The sequence below is a fragment of the Leuciscus leuciscus genome, assembly GCF_965113295.1.
Source record: "Leuciscus leuciscus genome assembly, chromosome: 2".
Classification (NCBI taxonomy): domain Eukaryota; kingdom Metazoa; phylum Chordata; class Actinopteri; order Cypriniformes; family Leuciscidae; genus Leuciscus; species Leuciscus leuciscus.
The window spans coordinates 12,281,139-12,302,452 of NC_138726.1; the positions used below are offsets into that span (position 1 = coordinate 12,281,139).

The 21,314-nt window shown below is 36.1% G+C and overlaps 1 protein-coding gene across 3 annotated transcripts in view; it reads left to right on the top strand.

The window, feature by feature from the left end:
• Positions 1–21,314, top strand: part of lrp4 (low density lipoprotein receptor-related protein 4) — a 97,880-nt gene that overhangs the window by 22,178 nt on the left and 54,388 nt on the right. For all 3 annotated transcript variants that reach the window (XM_082151189.1, XM_082151190.1, XM_082151188.1), the window contains exon 2: positions 17,954–18,100. In XM_082151189.1, the coding sequence (XP_082007315.1) occupies positions 17,954–18,100 (147 nt within the window). The remainder of the gene's footprint in view (positions 1–17,953; positions 18,101–21,314) is intronic.

Genomic DNA, 21,314 nt, shown 5'->3' on the forward strand with positions numbered 1-21,314 from the left:
GGCATAAATATATTTATATGTGATGCTAAATTCTAACCATTGCCATAATCTAAATAGACATATAATATAAATACACATAGAAATACCTGAGTGTGCTTGAAGAACTTAGACGAAGCATATATGATTGTAATTATGTATTTATTTGGTTTCATCAGTCTCTTCCCTGTGCCTTTGTTGCTTCTGCATCCGCATGTGTCATAAATGACACATACTCCGGTTAATTCGTGAGATTGCTCAAACATCCTCAGATTGCATAATCATTTATAGAAATTCTTTCTAAAGAAATAATACATAAAATATGATAATATAATAGTATTTTTCTGAATGTGTAAGCCTTTGGACTTAGTTTTATGCATTGTCGTGATTACAAATAAATCGAAGCTGGCGCCACTGAATAAAGTATGTGTTCTCTTTTTATGTGAAATAATGATACAGTTTGATTCAGCATGTTTGATGTGCACTCCCGATCTAGTTAGTTTTCAGTCCTCCAGCTTCCCCACGCTGGTGAAATGGTGGGGTTCTATGAAGGCGTGTTTTAGGGCAGCGCTGTGGGGGCCCGACAGTGGACAGGCAGCTTGATTTTGGCCTCGGTGCTCGAGGTCCGACGCTACTGGCCCCGGCCAGCACGTTGTTAGCCCTGGTTCACACTGGCCCGACTGTGGAAAAGCGGCTAATCACTTTAATAGCCACTGTTTTATGCTGACGGGAAACACGAACACCAAGGTTTTGTGTGATCTTGGTGTCACTTTTCTGATTTCATCATGCTAACATGAAACCTTATCCTTTTTGAATAGTCTCAGAGGAGGTTACGTTTACATGAAAAGTCGCTATAGCTTTATAACTGTTGTTTGTTGTAGTGATTCATCGTAGATCATGCATTGTGTGAGCACATCAGACACCATTTTGAGATTGCATGTAGGGTACCTTTTATAGTTACGGAAATTTTTTACATTGTTGATTCATCATTGCTCCTAGACGTTAAACTGCTTTTGTGTGTGTGTGTGTGTGTGTGTGTGTGAACCTTTCAGGAGTGCTAAGCTGTCTTTGAGTCCTGTGGCGAACTGGCTTTGTTAGTGTTTTGGTATGAGATTCAAGTATTTCCTACCTACAGCTTTCAATCAATCAGCCTCTTTCTTTTTGCTTCCTCCTTTTACCCCTTTTCTGTGGCTCAGGTTTTCTCCAAGGTGGGGGTTTGGGAGATGGGGGGACATTGAAAAGAGGGATAAGAAAGTGTGAGTTTCACGACTCCCTTCTACTTTTAACTGCAGCTCGTTCTGCCTATGGTGCTTTTGTTGGGCCCCTCGCACCCCTGCCGAGCATTGTGGGACAAACCCTCCCCAGTAAAGGCTTGTGGGAAAAGCTGTGGGTTCACTCATCAAGGCTGACAAAATCAAAAGGTCCCCAGGAATCTGCTTCAATCTGGAATAAGCGAGCAGTGAGTTTCACTTGACAACTAATAGAAAACTGCTCTTTTGAATTATTATTGTTATTATTATTATTAGGGCCCGGGCACCGATGGTGTGAGGACCCTCTTGGAATTGCTCCGTTTTTTTATTAATATTATTTATTTTTTATATTTTTAAATGGAGCACATACTGTGGTAAAATATATTTGTTCATTGACAAAATTATTAGATGCTAATTGCTTTACAAAGGGTTTTGCATACAGAATTGCAATTAATCACTGTTTTTATTTAATATTTGTTTAACAAAATCTAAGTGTTTGATTGGTTTTGCAAGATAGATAGACTGCTATCTACCTTAATGTGATGCAATAACAGCCAGATAGACAAACATGTGCAATACACAGTAGAGCTACACGATTATGACAAATCAATATATTGATTATTATTCGTTTTTACAATTAAATACATTTTTTGTCTTTCTACTTTCTAAATTTCACATTTATTTCAATGTTACTTGCCTTTTGTTTGAAATTTGCACTCATAAATTGCTAGTAAATTTCACAAAAAATTTAAAAGTAAATCTATCCCCATTTTTTTTTTCAGTGTAATTGTGAATATTAATGTAGTAGACTTTACATTCAAAGAATTGTGTAGGTAAATTTCATGCCATATACTTTTCTACACGTTCAAAACAAGATGAAAACAATTTCTGAATTAGATTATTGTTGTTATGTAAAGTCGAGACGTTGCTTTGATATCATTATACGTCAGTCATTGCAATTTTGATTATCTCCCACATTTCAACATGGTTGCCACTGACAAAACTCAGCGTAGTTGTAAAACGCATTACAATACAAATATTTTCACAGAAAAAAAGCCCTTTCACAACAAAACCGATGCGAAAAAGAATCAGAGACAAATGGTGTATACACACATCAAGAGCGAAATGAATATGCATCAGGCTAATTAAACATGAACGTAATGTTTACCTAAAGTCAAGTCGTTATTTATATGGTCTTATTTACTGATTGAAGGTCAACGTAAATAACATAAAGTGAAATAAAGTAAATAAAGTGAGATTAAATCCATAAAGTGTTATTGTATTATTTAAAGTCGGCATGAAACTGGAGTTGAGAGAGACTTCTCTTCGCTGTTGTGAGACATGATGTGTACGGATTAATCATTTCTAATAAATACTGCAATATTCCATAAAATAAGTTTCCATTTTTATTCCATGGTGACTTTAATGCATACATTTTTGCAGGTTTGCATAAAGTTCAGTCTTTGTAATTCCCTGTAAATTTTTTTTTTTTGTAAAGAATATTGAATCTGATTATGTGATAGTGAGATGAGTATAGGACGATTGAGGGCATGATGTTTACAGTGGATTTGATGACTAAATGACTTATGTTTTTATAGAACATCAAGCTCTTATCTAAAGATTACATTAGATTTCCTTTAAAATTATATAAAAAAAATTCTGACCGCAGCTTTAATTCTTAATTTTATTTGTGATATTCCGATGCTTTGGAGGTCCTGTGTTTTATTTGTGTAGTCTTGGCCACATGCACTCTATTAAAAGCACGCCTGTCCTTGTAGGAATTCCTTTGACCGATACTTTTCTGAGCAAATGCCATCACCATATGAACAGCTGATAATTTGGGCTATTTAAAACACAGTATGACTGTCCACCTCCTGCTAGTAGCTGTCTTACACACACACACACACACACACACACACACACACACACACACACACACACACACACACACACACACACACACACACACACACACACACACACACACATACATGCATGCATACATTCTATCTCTCTCTCTCTCAGACTGAACTAGTTTGACCCACTAGCATTTTACCAAGGGGTAATCCATCCTACTTTTCTTATTTTCTTTTCTTACATTCTACTACCCTTTTTTATGTAACTGACTTTAAAAAGTTATGACCAGTCTTGAAGTTTTTTTTTTTTTTTTTTTTTTACTTCTAAGATTAGTATAAGCTGTTTTTGCAACTGGCCACAGTAATTATTTTAAATGGTATTTATCAGACGATTCCACAATATTTTGCAAAAATTAGCACATGAACAAATTGTTTTTTTTTAGTATTGGCCTGAATAGGCTCTTTCACTTAACAGATTTCTTAAATTCAACAAGACAAAATAATAACTGAATTTACATAAGTCAGTACAAAAGCTTACATCTCTTTTCATTCACACAGAATTGATGTAAAAGATTATGATTGCCACTTGCCGACCAAAATATCCCTCTGTCACCCTTTCCCATTCAATGGCGAGCTTTAAAAGCACTATAAACATACCATAAAAGTAGTCCATGTCATCTTTTCCTAGTCTTCTGCTGATATACGTTTTAAAGTCGCGTTTGTCTTTTCTTTTCTAATGTGACGTACATCTGAGTGAAACGGCTTCTTAAACAAAACAAAAAATTGGTGGATCTCTTGTGGGTGACAGGCTGTCCCACCCTCGCATCCGTAAACATGTCATCAGAGAAGAGATGTTGCTGCAAGAGGGAGGGGAAGTTTTATTGTTTAAAGATTGAGGCACATGAATAAAAAAAATGATGTGCATGGATAGGTCAGTTATAAAAAAAATTCAATAAAAATTCAATATTGATTTCTGCCAGTCATGCTTGTTTGAGCTTAAAGTGTATGTTCACGTTTTTTCATGTTCGAAGTAGCATTGGTATTGCTTTTGTCTGAAGTGCCATTTATATGCATACCCGAAAATATATCCATAATAATATTATGTCTGAAGGTATACTTTGTGATGCATGTAATATGTATTAAATGGACACAATATGCACAGCTAAAGACACATTTTTTTTTTTTTGGAGTGACTGTAGATTGTGGAGACACCAGGCCTGCTAGCATGTACTCTTCTGGACAGTGTTTGAAACTTTATATTGCTGTCACTTATATGATTGCCTCAAGATGAATCGCTTGTTGTATTCCTCATTTGTAAGCATCTGCTAAATAAATAAATGTAAATGAAATGTAAATTAATGAAAGTCATTTGTATAATGACTCCATCGAAAGGAACTTTAACTCCAAATTCACTGAACCCTTTTACTAACTCCCCAAAACATTTAATTTGGCCACATGGCCCCCTTCTGTTGTGCACTGAAAGAAAATGAGAAAGACTCTTTACGTGGAAAGAAAAGATATAGTGTCCCATTAACCGAGGACAATGGCAATGTCTTTTAGCCCTGGCCTAGCGGGAGACTGTGCTTTATGCTACAAATGATGTTTAAAATGCTTAAAATGCATTTGAAATACTGTGGGAACTCCACAGAGTAAGTTGGTTGGCAGGCACATTGCGAGGAAGCTGCCTAAAACATGAAAGTGGCATTTGCTTTTACATGCACTTACTGGCTTGCTCTTAACCCTTGTGTACATGCGGCTCAGTCGGTAAGCAGCTTTCTCCACACCTTTCCATTTCTTTTGCCTACCTTTTCACACATACTAGAGTGCCGTTTATATGTTTATGAGTGCGTCTTAATCAACTTCCTAGCTCACGAATCTGTATATCATATGCACAAATTCGAGCACTGGTAATGACTTTGGCTCACTACTGACACTACTGGGACACTGATGACTACATTTCTGGTCATATGTATACATATTTGTGACATAAAATGTTACCACTGTTTTTTTTTATATATTTTTTTATTACATACAGGTCTGGTATCTTACCAATGTCTGACTTTTTATTTTAATGCTGTCCGGGAAAAAAAGTATATGTTCTGTTAAATGTCCCAGGAAAATTTTAGCAAATTTTAATTAAGTAGATTAAGTTCACTACCTAGCGACATGTGTACACGCGTGCACACACCATATATATATATATTTTTTTTTAAAGAAGCAGCATTACTCTTGCCTCGGAGAAAACAACACGGGAATAGCGACAATTGCATATAACAGCATATAAATTACTACTTACAGTGCTTGAATTACAACCTGTGGGCAGTTTTTCTACATCCTTTTGTGAACGTCGTTTTACACTTGTACAAATGCCGTCGGAGCTACCAATCTCTGTATAACGGCCATTGGAGCCTCTGCTGGTAGGGAATCGTAAGATGGCCGCTCGAACACTTCCGGTGGCTTCACTGCCGGCTGCCAGTTTAGAACGTCATGAGCTATCCAGTCATTATATAGATCAGTGGTACACACACACACACACACACACACACACACACACACACACACACACACACACACACACACACACACACACACACACACACACACACACACACACACACACACACACACACACACACACACACACACACACACACACACACACACACACACACACACACACACACACACACACACACACACACACACACACACACACACACACACACACACACACACACACACGCGCACTGCTTTATGCAATATACATAAAATGTAAATCGTATATAGATATGCTTGGGCGTGGCCTGTGCAAATGAATAATGCTCATTTAGACCACAATAACCTTGTTTCATAACAAACAATAACAGTTTATTATGAAGAATTTTTCATGGTAGTATCAAGGTTTTCATTTTGTCAGCTCTTGGATATTGTGCATGTCAGCAAATATGGATGGGCATCGCTGGGAACGATGCACAGAACATGTCAAAGAATTGATATGAAATAAGGTCAGTCAGGGTCCTGAGAACTCACAAACATGTGTGAAACTTCGTTCCCTGTCTTCTATTTCTTTTAATTTGTTTGTCTTTCACAAGACGGATTCAGTGCTGGAGGAAATGCTGATGCTGAACATGGTGGATGTATTGAGCAGGGCAGAGCAACATGAATTGTTCAGAGCGCAGGCAGTATTGTTCATCATGTCTTTTGATGAAGACAGAAGCTTTCACACAGCATGCTCTGATATCCTGCTGGGCTGGCATGGGAAAGCCTTCTCAGTGGTTGATTTAAAGCCACACCGTGGACTTTGTGACCTAAAGAGTTGACGCATACAAGTTATTTTAAATGATTCCTCAGGCCAATATACAGCGTTTGACACTATTAATGCTCCGAGCGGGGCTGCCCTCTTGAAATACCGCCTATGTAAGTTTGGAGAAGACGGACCGTCGTTGGCCAGGTCATGTGACCTGGAGAACGTATCGCTTTACGGCCATCACGTGACCATAGGCTCTGATATACTCATGGAGCAGACTTTTGCGACAGTGCTGCGGCGCTTGTGGCCTCTAGGGGCGCTAGACGTGAAAGTTACAGGTCTAGCGCCCCTAGCGCCCGCAAAAGTTCCGCGGTGTGGCTTTAAATTAAATCTGGATGATAATGCTGAGGAAAATAGGAAGATTTAGACATTTATATTTTCTATTGTTCGTAAAAAGGTTGTGAAATATGTTTATTCAGAACTTGTACTAAACCCTCTATCAGTGTTCAGTTTAAATAAAAAATTTCAATTGAAGGGCTAGTTCACCCAAAAATTACAATTGTCATCAGTTACTTACTCTCATGTCGATCTGAACCCATAAGACTTTCGTTCGTCTTTGAAACTTTGCTTCGCAAGAACCAATGAGGTCTGTTCTTGTGCGTCAAGCAAGCATGCTTAAGCTTCCATTTACCATATTTGAGTCAATGTAAATAAAAGCCTATATTAAATCGAATAATCATATAAAGTAACCGTGTCTCTTCAGAAGACTTGGAATAAACCGCTTGATTCATATCTCGCTTCTGGGAATAACATCAGTACAGTGGCAGTGCCCATACTGGTTACAAGTCTTAAATACATAATTATTTATTTTATTGGCAGCTATGTGTATTTTTCTTTTGTCGTGAAAATCTATACCAGCCGATAGTATCATATGGTAATAAAGCAACACTGTTTTGCTATAAGCAATTGTATTACGTTATACATGGCTATAACTATGGCTTTAAAACCAATTTTAAGTAGTAACAGATCTGCCACTTTTGCTGTTGGTTCTGCGGCTGCTGCACTGTATTTCATATTCTTTTTTAGTTACAGCGGTTACCTTTCTTATTACCCTATCTGAGGCAGGAAAGATGAATAAAGTTGGTAAACTAAGTAAATGTTAAAGATTTTCAGAAACAAATAACAGAAGGAAAAAACGGATTTCTTGAAATCAGTTCTAACCTATCAGAGCCGAGAGATGAGCTGTAGTTCAAATGAAACAAAAGTGTCTTTGTGAGATGAGGCATGTACCACAGGGAAACAAGTGACCCTTGAAGAAAACCGCTGCTTCTTCCTTAAGGACAGGATGTTAGTGAGTGTTGTCAGATGAGGGCTTAGAAACAGGCATGCTGTCTGTTTGAGCACATCTGTGAATTTCTTTTCTGAGAAATGTAGCCTATGCGTAGTATTGTTTTGAGTAGAAGACATTGTGTGTAGATAAAGGAAAAACAACTGATAAATTATTTTTTCCTTTCATCATAACATCAAGACTCAAAAAACTGAATCTCATTAATCTCCACTAACTTTTGTATGTGTGTGTGCCTGTAACTCTGTGACCTTCTTTGTGAGTTTAGCTATCATCTTGCACTTCTCAAGGTGAATTCCTCCCTGCTGATGGATGAAGACAAATGAAACATCTGGCACTCTATGCAAGTCAAGAAGCCTTGACTTTATGCACAATGGCATTTATAGTTCTTAGCAGCGGGCTTTAAATTGATGCAGGATTTTAAATCAAAAGTTGTGGCAATGCAAAGTGATGCACACAGTAAATGTACACACACTCATATATATGTGCTACGGTCTGGCAACCAAAAATGATTCAAGATTTGCCAAACTTTGGAAGATTAGTGACATAAACCATAATAGAAGTGTCATGGTTTTTTTTTTTTTTATAATTATTGATGTATTTTCTATCGGGTGTTCAAAATAGTTTTATGTTTTATATTTAGTAAGTTTCCAGCTAACCGGCTAACTCGCATTATCACGGTCTTACTGAAATACTTCTGTGGGCCACTATTACCTAAAACTGTCTATTAATGCAGATTGTCTGTCGTTCTCACTACTTTGAGTAGAGATAAAGGATGGAGAAAGATACGTCCTGCTCAAGTCGTCCTTGCGATGGAGGTTCGGGTTGAATAACTACTAGTTCTTCCAATGTTTCATCATCGGACTCACGCTCGTATTGTATGGTAAAATCAACGCCACCGTCACTGTCTTAATAGTGTGTACAGTCGCTGAGCTTTAGGAAGGCTCCGGACGGAGCTGATGTTCAGTTATGGTAATGGGAGTTAGCTTCTGACACGTGCTGAAAGCAGTAGGCCAATCACAACAGACTGGGCCATCTGGCCAATCAGAGCAGAGTAGGCCCTTGGAAAGGAGGGATTTAGAGTGACTGATTCATCCGACGAGTCGTTTGAGAATCATTGAACAATGTGGTGATGTGCAAATGTATATTATGCGAAAATTAAACAGTTTTTTTACCTTTGATGCATGTAAACCTGTTGTAGGAGACCTCTAAAACAAAATTAGGAGCCTTTAAAATAGCATAGTAGGGGCACTTTAAGAGATATAACCAGTTTAGATGGAAAGGATCTCTAGCTGAAAACGTTACTGTAGCAACACACATTAATAGACACGGTACTACCTTAAAAATAAACTCCCGCACAGAGCTACAACCACCACAATGAACTGACCCTTCACAATAATGCTTTACAATGAACTGCTACATTTGGAAATGTATCTGTTCAATAAAAAACCATACTCATCTGTTGAGAAGCAAAAATGCCCGTCTACAAAAAGTCAAGCCAATGTTGATTCTCATTTTATTTCGAGCTCTGTCACGTTCTCTTTCCGCCTATAGACTCTCCTCTATTCTTGAGTTTTTATTTTTAAATGGGTGATTCTGAGGTTGGAGACGGCATGCTCCATGTTAACCTTTCTCACTTTTTTTGACAACTAACCTATGCCACTCCCACGCCATGCATCAAAAGTAGGAGCAATTGTTCTCTATTTACGGATATAACAGACAATTTCCCACGAAAAACATCCCACCCGGTCTAAAATATAAACGCTTATAATAAGCTTACCATAGTTAATCAGGGTAAGCTGAAAACACGTTTTGGAAGGATTCATAGTGTATTGACTCATTGTTTAAATTTTGGTCATTCTGAACAAAAATTACATAGTGTACCTTTAAATGTTCCTTAAAATGAGAAAGGTGGCAGAGTTTTTTTACATTGGTATTTTATTGGGACTATTTCCGATAAACACACCCCTAAACTGCTTGTTCAAATCAAAACCAACTCGCTTTGAATCAGTCAGATGGTCTAATTGGGCTGGTCTTGGCCAGTTGCAAAGTGTACAAGACTTCATGCCGAAAGTCAAGTTTTTCTATAGAAGATTGTAGGTTATCCAGACAAGCTTCTTGAGCCTCAAGACAAATCATTTCAGCGCTGGAATTGTTTAGTCATTACATCTGCTTGGATCAGCTTGATCCAGAGATGTTTCTGTCTGTGTGTGTAGGGAGAGTTTGCTGATGCATGCGTCCTGTGAAAGGCTCTGTGGGTGGGCTTACTTTTACACTGGTGTATTTCTGAGCTGTTAGCTCAGACAAGAGCATGTATCAGTGATTGTGCCACTGGAATAGAGTCAAACAAGTATTTCGTAGTAAGAACATCATAGGAATGTGGCAAACACTGACAATTAATAAAGGAAGTCCAGATGAGGAGACAAAAGAGGAAGAGATAAATGCAAGTTAGTTGAAATGGTGGTGATATTTCTTAATTATTATCAATATTCTATGCTCATGATATGTAGTAGTATTAGTGTAGGTGTCATAATATAGAGATCTACTTAAAACATAAATGAAAAGGACTAAAATGTATTAGTTAAACATAACTATTGTATAATCTATTGAAATGTTAACCATAGTAATCTGTAGTACTACTATGGGAGATTAGGATAACAGTAAAGTAATACTTTGGAATGCCATGGTGAATTATTAAAATATATATATTTTTAATTTTACAATGTCATAGTCACATTTATGACCATATTTTTTTGTTAATATATACCTTGACATATAATTAGTCGTATTAGTCTCCTTTTACTCTCCTGTCTTCTTTATTCTTCCCTAGAGGACAATTTAAGTGTGGCACTACTGATTTTGCATGACAAATGAACTCAAATGTTTTAAAATCTTACCCTGGCTCATAGTGGTTTTACACTGTTGCAAATCGTTTCAGCTGACTGTAAAACGATCCAACATATTACGGATTGCTCTTCCAAATTGAGACTGAGTAACTATTAACTGCTATGAATTGAATCCAATTCCATTTGTATCACCCTTTTCAGAATACATATTTTTCCAAAAGCAGCCAAAACAGACAAATAGTCTGCTTTATAAAAGAGGCAATTCTTAGGTTATACTACATTTGAAGAAATCTTGGGAAGAACAATGACAGTTTGTCTCTCCTTCAACTGCCAACAATTCTGTGGTTCTTTGTGAAGAGATAGGACTCGCGTCTGAACACAACAGCGGATTCCTTATTCTGCACAAATACATTTGGAATTACGGTCAGAGGAACAAATGGAAAACACACCAACATTTATTTTTTATTTTTTTTATCAGTTGTGAACATATGCACACTTTATTTTTTTGCCTCAAATATTTATGAAATAATTTCTACTTTTACAAATGCATCTTGATCTGACGCACAATGCAAACAACTGAAAGCAATGGTGTGCACTGCACATCGAAAAATGACTCTAAAGGGGTGCGTTAAAAACTGACGCCTAGGGGTCCTGACCAAGCGTCAATATGTGACTTGGTTTGAAGTAGAGAGATTGAAATAGTCTTTTCTTGTAGAACTCAATAATCTTTGTAAATCTGAGATTTTACTTGCCCTATCATAATCTTCATTTTCACTGATATTTTAATTAATTCATTTACACTTTTACTTACAACTTGAAAAATCATTTTTACAGCGTTTTACAATACTATTTAAGTATTTCTACTTCAAAATGTCATGTTTCATTCAATGTGTTGTGTGCCATTTAATGTCTTTGTAACTCTGTGTAATTAATTGTGAAATTTACTGGCAGTTTCTGAGTGAAAATTATTTCAAAGTAAATCCTGCACCATTTTTTTTCAGTGCTAAGTTTTTTTCATTATGTCAAATTTTGTATTTATAAAATTTGGTTCACGAACTTCACGCAAGTTGTCTGGACTGTCTTGCTCAGAAATCATTCAGTCTTCACAGAGCATTTCAGGTGTTTTCAGTACATTTTGTGCAATGACAAACCATGTTTCTGTTTATTTCCCCTAATAACATACATTAACTGTTTGCAGAATCATCCTGCACATGCTAAACTTATATATCTAAACATGTTACAATTTAAAAGTAAATGCACGTTGTTCTTGAGGAGGGCACCTTTACCTCTATATGCTACTTAGTTTGCATCTGAAACATGCAAGATGAGTCCCAACCGAGTCGAGGATACTAATGCTGCATTTTGAACTCCTTTCCTCTCCTTTCACGTTCATGCCACCGTTACACTTCCCCCTTTCCCATTCCTTCAGCCCACTGACTCTCAGCTCTGCCTCAAATGCAGGCTAGAACAGCCAAGTTCATTAAAAATGGCTGACTGATGGAAAAGAACCGACACTCAGCGACAAACCCTATTTTTCTTTTCCAGTCCTTTTCCTTTTCCCTTTTTTAAAATTTTTTTTTTAAACCCTCTAAATACATCATATCTTTCCCCTTTACTGTACCTCATCATTCAAAGCTTAAACTCTAAACTTGGCATCTGCAATAGGATACCCTTGTTTTAAATCTCAGACAAATGTCTCTTTCCATAATTTTTTTCTTTCTATGGGGTTTTAAAAAAGGGGTTATTTTACAGTTGTGTGGCAGATATTTTAAACTTTAAAGCCAAAAAGCCAGTTCAGGTTATCTTTTCCCCCAACCTTTAAGAAACATTGTGAAGTGTGAACATCCTTCTCGGTTCAGTAAGAAAGGCACAGAAGTAAATAAATAAATGTTCACTTACAGAAGGAGATTTCTATCTGTTCAGTTGAGTGGAAAACTGTCCAGCAATGTTAGCTTATTTTGTGCTTTTGTTTTTCTTTATTATATTGTGACTGATTTATATTGTCGTCTCCAATTTGCACATTTGTCTGGAAGAAAACATTTGGCTTTTTCTACCCATTCTCCAAAATGCTTGTTGTGTAGGGTCGCGAGGATGCGCGTTCAAACTTGAATTCTTAATTCACTATGTTTGAATGTGTAGATGATAAAATGTTCTTGTTTAGTGAACTATTATTTTAATAAGAATGTTTTTTATTTCTTATTCTTGCCAAGTAACCTACCTCACAATATAATACTCTTTATGACTAATCAAATCAACTTTATCACATTAGGTTTGATGTTTTATGTTGAAACACAGACAATTGTATACAGGTATCAACCAGTGTTATTTTATTGATGTATAATTATAGTTTTTATTAATGATTTGATGATTTTATATTATATAATAAATATATATATTATCTGTTTCCATCTTGTTTTAAAAGTTTTAGTAATTTTGTAGTTTTTGTCTATATATTTTTGAGTTTGTTTATTTTACTTCAACTTAAACTAAATGAAAATGAGAAATGTTGTCTTGGAAACTAGTTTTTCAAATAATGAAAATTATTATTTTTATTTTATGGATTTAGGGCCCGTCCACACGGAGACGCGTTTCGCTGTATACGTATACATTTTTTTAATCGTATTGGCGTTTCGTCCACACGGATCCGGCGTTTTCGGAGACTGAAACCGCTATTTTTTTTAAACCGGGTCCCAAGGTGGATAAATCTGAAAACGCCGCGCTTGCGTTTTCGTGTGTACGGCCAATCCGTACATTTTGTGAAATGATGATGTCATCACACCAAGTGTCAATTAGTCAGACACCGTTAAGTCACAGCAACTACATTTATGGTTTTTCATATTGTTCAACAAAGTTCTTAATTAAAAAAGAAAAGAAAAAAAGAAGCTACTGTGCCTAATATTATTGTTGTATACAGCGCGCAAGGTTTATGCGCATGCTTTAAGTCTTCTTCTCCGTTTTTAGTGTATGTCTGTGGCAGAATTACAGCGCCACATACTGGTCTGGCATGTATACTACATCGTTTTGAGTCGGTTTCAGTGGTTTCGTGTGTACGCAGATATTTCTTGAGACGACGCCGTGTTTACGGATTTTTTTTTTTTGAACGGGGAAAGAAATATCGGATAGGGAAAGCTCTGACTTTGTGTGGATGTGGCCTTAGTTTTAATTTTTCGCTCTTACTATAATAACCCTGGTTTCAACTTGGACATTTTGACTCAAATGTTTCGCTCTTTTAGCTCTGAATTTTTTTCGCTCTTTTGAAATGAGCAAAATATATATTCCATTTGTTCCATTTATAACACAGTGAATAGATTAACCAGCTTGCAGTTCTGCTGAGCTGTTATAAACAAATCTTTCATTAGTGTTGAACTTTTTTAATGTCAGATCTTTCTTTTCTTGCTGAAAGGGTGGCTCCCGTTCATACATCCACAGCTGTGTCTTTTTTTCGCATTTGAGGGGTTAAGCTTAGAAGTCTGACAGCTTTCTGGAAAGACATGTTGATATATCTTTGTGGTTGAAGGGTAATTTTACAGTATAGAAATTAGAGAGAACGGCAGTTACACATGCACACACACTGAGGTATTGGCATTTTTTGTTGCCAGTGTCTGTAACGGAGAGCAACCAATGCCACAGGGGGGAAGAGAAGAGATTCCAGATGTGAGGGGTTTTCAGCAAATGGAAGGGAGGAATTGAGATGGAAAGCTGGAAAATGAAAAGATGATGTTTTGGATAATTTGAGTACAGACTAATCTGCTTCTCTTTTATTGTATAAGTGATCTCACTTAATTGGTCTCCTCAGCTTTGCTATATTTATCTGTTTTGAGCAAAAATAAGGAAATTAATAAATGCCTCTTTTTTAGGAAATGCATATGTGGGTGCACCTTTGCACAACTTCATTGCTTTTAACTTCCACCCTAATATTCAGTCAGTCTTCTAATCTGCAGTACAACATTCTTTCATGATTAAGCATTTAGTTGGTATGATCTTAGATTGACAAAGAATTCAGGGAATCCTCCCACTTAACCTGTTTATTTCAGGTTTCTGCATAAAGATACCCATAACCACTGCATGGTCTTAGTCAAATCTAAACCATAATTATTACTGAAATGCTATAAGATGACTCTAAATCCGTGGATGTGGACAATTTATGCCATTGTTGCTTGCTGGGATTTAAGCACAAAAAAAAAAAAAATGTTTTTGAAATAAAGGCCGCTTAATTAATTGATTTAAAAGCATTTGTTGCGTTTATCAATTATTCAGAATGACTTACAATGGATCTGAAAAACAGTATCCACAAAATATATTTGGACAATTAAGGCACACTTCAAGTATAAATTTCATTTCATTCAATTTGATTTGTTTTAGAATGTATGTTTTGTCTAAATTCATTTAATTGTTGTCATTTTGTTGTCATACTGATAAATGTATTGAATGCATTGCAAAGGATAAAAGCATCTGCTAAATTAATATATTTAAGTGTTTTATCATTTAAAACCTAATGTATTTTTGTGGAAATGTTGTGATTTTAAAATCTATTTTTAGCTCTCTTTTAAAATATGACAACAAATTTCTAAGTTCAAAATATGTATGTATGCATGCATGGATGTAAATAATGTTCACTCACAGAAAGACATTTTTACCTGTTTAGCGTCTTTGAGCTAAAATAAGGAAATTCATAAATAAGTTTTTTTAGGACATGCATATGTGGGTACACTTTTGCACAACTTCATTGCTTTTAATTTCCACCTCTGAGATACGCTGTTGAAAGTGGATCGGGACCGAGCTCCACAACACACTTGTAGCCAATCAGCAGTAGGGGGTGTGTCCACTCATGATGTAGCAGGAGAGAGAGCGAGCAAGAGGAAGATTTAAAGAAAGACTGTAGAAAGAGAGGTGGCTGAGAGACATTACAAAAAAGAAAAGGTCAGAGGAATATCACTGGAAAAAGAAGGGTTATGATCAGGCAAGAGCTTTAGGATCCGCGTTAATATTAGAAAAGCTTTCCAGCACGGGAGAGACAGAAGCGGGAAGGCCTGAATACGGATGCCGAGATTTGGTTGTTTCTGCTCCATACGTGAGTAACATTGGTTTTGCTATGTTTCACAGAACCATGATATGCTGGTGTTGGAATGTTAGCTAAAGTAATATAGGACAGTTTTGAGTGTCATTGTTTGTCTGGAGCTGATGTGCTTCTTGTGAACTCTTGCTTGTTGTTCATTTTTTGTTCTTTCCTTTCATCTTCAGCTATGATAAAGAGATATCCACTATTGCATTGCGGGTTTGTGCATTTTTGGGGCAGAGCAAGGAAGGGAGGAGTTCGGGTTGATTTCAAATGTCAACGGTTTTTCTTAGAAATCACTTACTGCACCTTAAATAATAAATGTGTTTTTGTACAAATGTTGTATTTAAAGTCTGCTTCGGCTATCTTTTAAAATATTATTACAAGCGCCCATATTGCTTTGGGACTATATGTATATAAAATATATTTAGATTTTATCAGTGATGTTGTTTACTCTGTTTTTAAAGATATTAAGGAGTTTTTGACTTTGAAAGAGAAATGGCAAGTCTTTAAAGCATACATGATGAATGTCTTGCTCCATTTAGTGACTAAACATGGCATATATAACTTGATCTCCCACAAGAAGAAGGGCTGTAATTACTCAAGCTTGCCAAAAAGGAACACAGAACCATGTGCTTCTACATGCCAAGTTCACTATTTGATTCCCTACACTTTTTTTTTTCACTCAGTCACTCTTATAATCCTGTCCAAAGCAAGCAGATTGTAATGCAGTGAGATGAAGCAGAGGAACAAATAGATGCAAATGGTCTGAGTACATTATTCGCATGAAACATACATGATGAACCACATACTTGAAGGAAGGGAGGTGGGCTGGAATGGTTATTTAAAGGCATTCCTTGAATGATTGTGTTTAGAAGAAATTGCAAGCATTGAAGCACATTATTGAGAGTAGTGGCGTAATAGTCGTTTTAGTTGGAACAAGTTGGATGAACGTGTATTCACCGTATTGGATTTAAAGTGTTTATTTTGTCTGTGACATTACAAGGGTCACCTTTATTTTGTTAAATAATTTGCCTCGTGATTTTGGAAACATAAGCCAGTGGTGATTCTCACAAGCATTCTTTGCATTTCTCTAGATAGAAAGATGCAATCAGCGATTAAGACAGGATAATGATCTGCTGTTTGTGCCTGGTGAATCCTCTGCATTTTCTTGAACTTCAGATCCCAGACTGACAGCTAGACAGTGAGAGACCAAGAGGGACGGGGGTTTTGAATTGAATGGAAAAGAAAAATTGTGTTTTTGAAGATAATTGGGATTATTATTTGTTGCTGGATGGATGCATTGCAGTGCAGTTATCACAGCATGTTATAATTTATCTTTACAGATACAGACTTTCAACTCTGGGATTCCTCTCACATTTTAAGTATAACTAATTATATAACTGTTGTATTGACAAAAAAAGTTTGGAACTAAGTGTTTAATTGTTTAATATTTAGAATTAAATGTGTAATTCAGACCCTTGAAGTACTTTTAAATAAAACAGTACAATTCTTATTTCTGTCTTTATTTATTTATGTCTTTATTTATATATATATATATATATATATATATATATATATATATATATATATAAAAATAAAATTATATATAATAAAAAAAAAAAAACATACTCAATCGAACCCATGACCTTGGCGTTGCAAGCGCCAACACTCTACTGTTTGAGCTACAGGAAAGCTGTACACTTGTATTGTATCTGTATTGTATTTCTTAAACAACAATATAGGAAGACACATCATGACCATATTCCAGGAAGACAATGTCAAGATTTATCAGAAAATTGTGAAAGAAAAGTTAGGCGGCAGCGTGAAGAATCATTTTCACACATGAATTGGCACCTTTCAGTCCAGGCCTTGAATTCAGTGCAAGTCTTTGGGATGTGCTGAAGGAGACTTTACAGAGGGCTTGACTCTTGCATTGTCAACACAAGAAAAATTGATGCACGTCTTGATGGAAATAAATGTTGTGATATGTTTTTTTAGGTCTTGAGAAAGAAAACGCATGTGTATCAGTGTAATGGATCCGTGCGCCAGGTGTTAAAGTGACAGCAGCCGCCTAATTATGAGATATTAAAAATGTCTATATGGCTGTTTTTTGCTCCAGGGTATTGGTCAACTTGTAGCCAGTGAAAATGCTGAGTGGCTAGTAACTTTGGAAACTTTGGACAGTGGCTGGTGAGCAAAACAGATTTAGTCAAGTCCTGATTATATAGAAAGGCTTTAAGTAAAGTGTTACAGAAGACACAAAAAATATATAGAATATCCCACATTGAATCTGCACAATCTTTTCTCAACTCACATTTTCTGACTAATGTACTACTTTTTAGTAGCTGACTTCATATGTTTGTGTATTTCGCAGGTGTTTTAAGTGCTGCTGAATGCTCCTGTGGGAGAAATCACTTCACATGTGCGGTCAGTGCATTTGGCGAGTGCACATGCATCCCGGCGCAGTGGCAGTGTGACGGGGACAATGACTGCGGAGATCACAGTGATGAAGACAGCTGCAGTGAGTCTTTTACCACACACGGTCATGAGAATACAATAACATAATAATATAATAACATAAAACAAATACACACACATGCATTTATTCAAAGGTAAAACTGTTATTCAGTGCTTTGCTTTGACTACAAAGGTTATTTTGAAAGGTAGTGTACATGTTTGCTGGCATATCTTTTTTTCAATTGTTGTAGTATTGAGCACACTTCAAATGATTTTTCCATTTATTAGTCAAACGGGTTTGCAAACTTGTTCTGATTTGGTTTGCGATTCAGTCTAAAACATTTGCAAATTTCTGCTTGTAGTGGTTTCTCAGTCCTTAAAACAGTGACGTGATTCTTTTAAACACAGAGAACAAAGGAGCACAAGGATTAAGTGAGAATTTATCTACAATCAATTAAAATTGATTGTACAATTGAATTGTACAAATTGAATACAATTGAAATTGATTGTACATCACAAAGTGCATTTACATGCACTTTAAAAGTCAATTTCTGTCAGACTAAAACCATCATTTGTCTTTTTAAAATGTCATGTAAATACTTCAGCATGACTGAAATCATGTCAAATCAAGTCAATTTTTTTGTGAAATATGACAAACAGATCTACCATAATGCAGTTGTTGCGCAGCTTTGTCTAGGATGTATATACAACCCTTGTGGAAAATATAGTCTACTTTTTATAAAGAGTACTTATTAACAAATATACTTTAAAAGAATATGGCCTACTTAGTGTGAACTGAATGTAAGGTTTTCGGACACTTGACATGAAAGTCATACATACATTTATTGTAGGTTGAATTTATATTAAAAGCAATTAGCTGAACATTAGAGGGTTTTTTGACACTTAAGTAGGACTTAAGTATATCTAATTTCATAATTACTTTGGTTGTCTTTGAAATATGGCGAATGTACTGACAAGGATTTATGGTAAACTAAAGAATACTTAAATGTAATTTACATTTAAAACGTATATGTCATGTAATGATGAAATTGCAATTTAGTATATTTAAAATATATTAAATTTAAATGCAATTTTGAATATAAAACAAAACAGTTAAAATTAGAATCAAATGTGTTTTAGTATGTTAGTCAAAACCAAAATAAGTGTTCTTTAAAACACACAAAAAAAAAAATTATTAACTTTTAATTTGACATTTATTACAAAGTGCATTATTTAAAAGTGTTTTTAAGTGAACTTAATTTCTTTAAGTGCATTCTCTTTAAGTGCACTTAAGTGGCCTTTTATTTATTAAAATTCTATGCTATTTGCAAGTACAGTTTATTAAAAATATACTTAAGTGTACGACAAGTGCACATTCAATACAATTAAGGACACTTTTTTTTCACAAGGAATGTTTCACAGTGGGGCACAAAAGGCAAAATTCAGGATGGCCCTGACATCATTCTACAACAGCACAATAGCAAGCATCTTTTTGAACAGCACCAATGCCTGGTTCACAAACTGCACCTGACAGGGCTGAATGACGCTGTGGAGGGTGATGTGCTCAGCTGAGCGTGTCACTCTTTACTGGGCCATAGAGGTCTTCTACCCTCACATCAGGACACTTACTCCAGGAGGTTCAGGACAATCACCAGGAAAATCATTAAAGACCCTCACCATCCTAACAATGGCCTCTTATCAATGCTGCGTTCAGGCAAAGTCTACTGTAGCCTGAAAATACAAAGACTCAGGAGTCTCTTCCTCCATATTCCTAATGAGGAACAAGACTGAAGAGCTTTCTACACGACACGCACAGACATGCGTAAAATAACCATGCACACACATTTCATTGGACATATACGCATATAGATATACGGTTTCTGTACAGGTTGTTTTATACACACACTCCTGGGCAAAAAAGCAACAAAAAAGTAGCTAAACGCTAAGCTTTTTAATTGTCTTAACCACGAATTATTGGTCAGGAAATTAGTAAAATTCAAGTAAAAAGCCATTGATGTCTCAGAAAAACATCAAAGCCAGAATGAAGATTTTTGCCAGATGTCTGTGGTGTGATGATGAATCACAATGAAACACGAGTTGCATGGTGATGCTCCAGAGTCGTGTCTTCGAAAATCTGGTGAGAAATATTAAAATAAATGGATCTCTACCACAGTGAAGCATGGAGGAAGTGTCATTGTGTGGGGAGACTTTTTAGCTTTTGCTATTGGTGAGCTTCTTCACTGTGAAAATCATTTAATGCTTTGGAGTACGAGAATAACCCAGAATGGCTTGCTTCCAACAAATTAAATGTTATCTAAACCGGAATGATCAGATGTTGTTTTTCAAAAAGAAAATGCTTTTGTAAAATTGCAAATTCAACCAAGTGGCGGCTTGAGAACAAGTCCATAAGGCTCATGTTTTGGCCTTGGTCAAAGTCCAGATTTGAACCCTATATTTGGTCTCACATAAAGCTCAAACGAACTTGGAGACATTTTTCAACTACTCAAACTCTTTGAAGACATTAACATCTACCATTAAAAAGCTGTCTGCAAGTTGAGGAAGGCTATTCCGTGCTAAGCTACTTTAGCTACAGTATTTGTGCAATTCTTGCTACCAAAAATGGTTAAGACCAATATTTTGACATTTTTGGCTTGGCCCTTTTTTGCCTTTTTTTTGGGGGGGGCCCTGGAGTGTATACTATTTGTGTGTACACACACACACACACACACACACACACACACACACACACACACACACACACACACACACACACACACACACACACACACACACACACACACACACACACACACACACACACACACACACACACACACACACACACACACACACACACACACACACACACACACACACACACACACGTTGGATTTCCATGCTTTATGGGGACTTTCCATGGACAATGATTTTTTTTAATACTGTACAAACTGTTTATTATATCCCATAAACCTATAGTGCAGGCAAAGTAACTCATTTTGGAGCCAAAAATTGTAAAATACATTTTTTCAGCATAGATCATTCTATGAGGTGTCCAGAACAATATACTAAAAGTCCTAAGAAATCCTAGTTGAGGAAATGTTTAATTCTCATCAATCCAAGATGTGTGCCAGTAAGGCCAGACAACAATACACCCCAATGGGTTTTTTTCCCCTTTACTCCTATCAAAATAAAACTTTACACAATGAATGTCTATATGAAAAGTAAAACATTTTGTATTAGAAGTTTCTTTGAAAATGAATTTGAATATGCAAATGAGC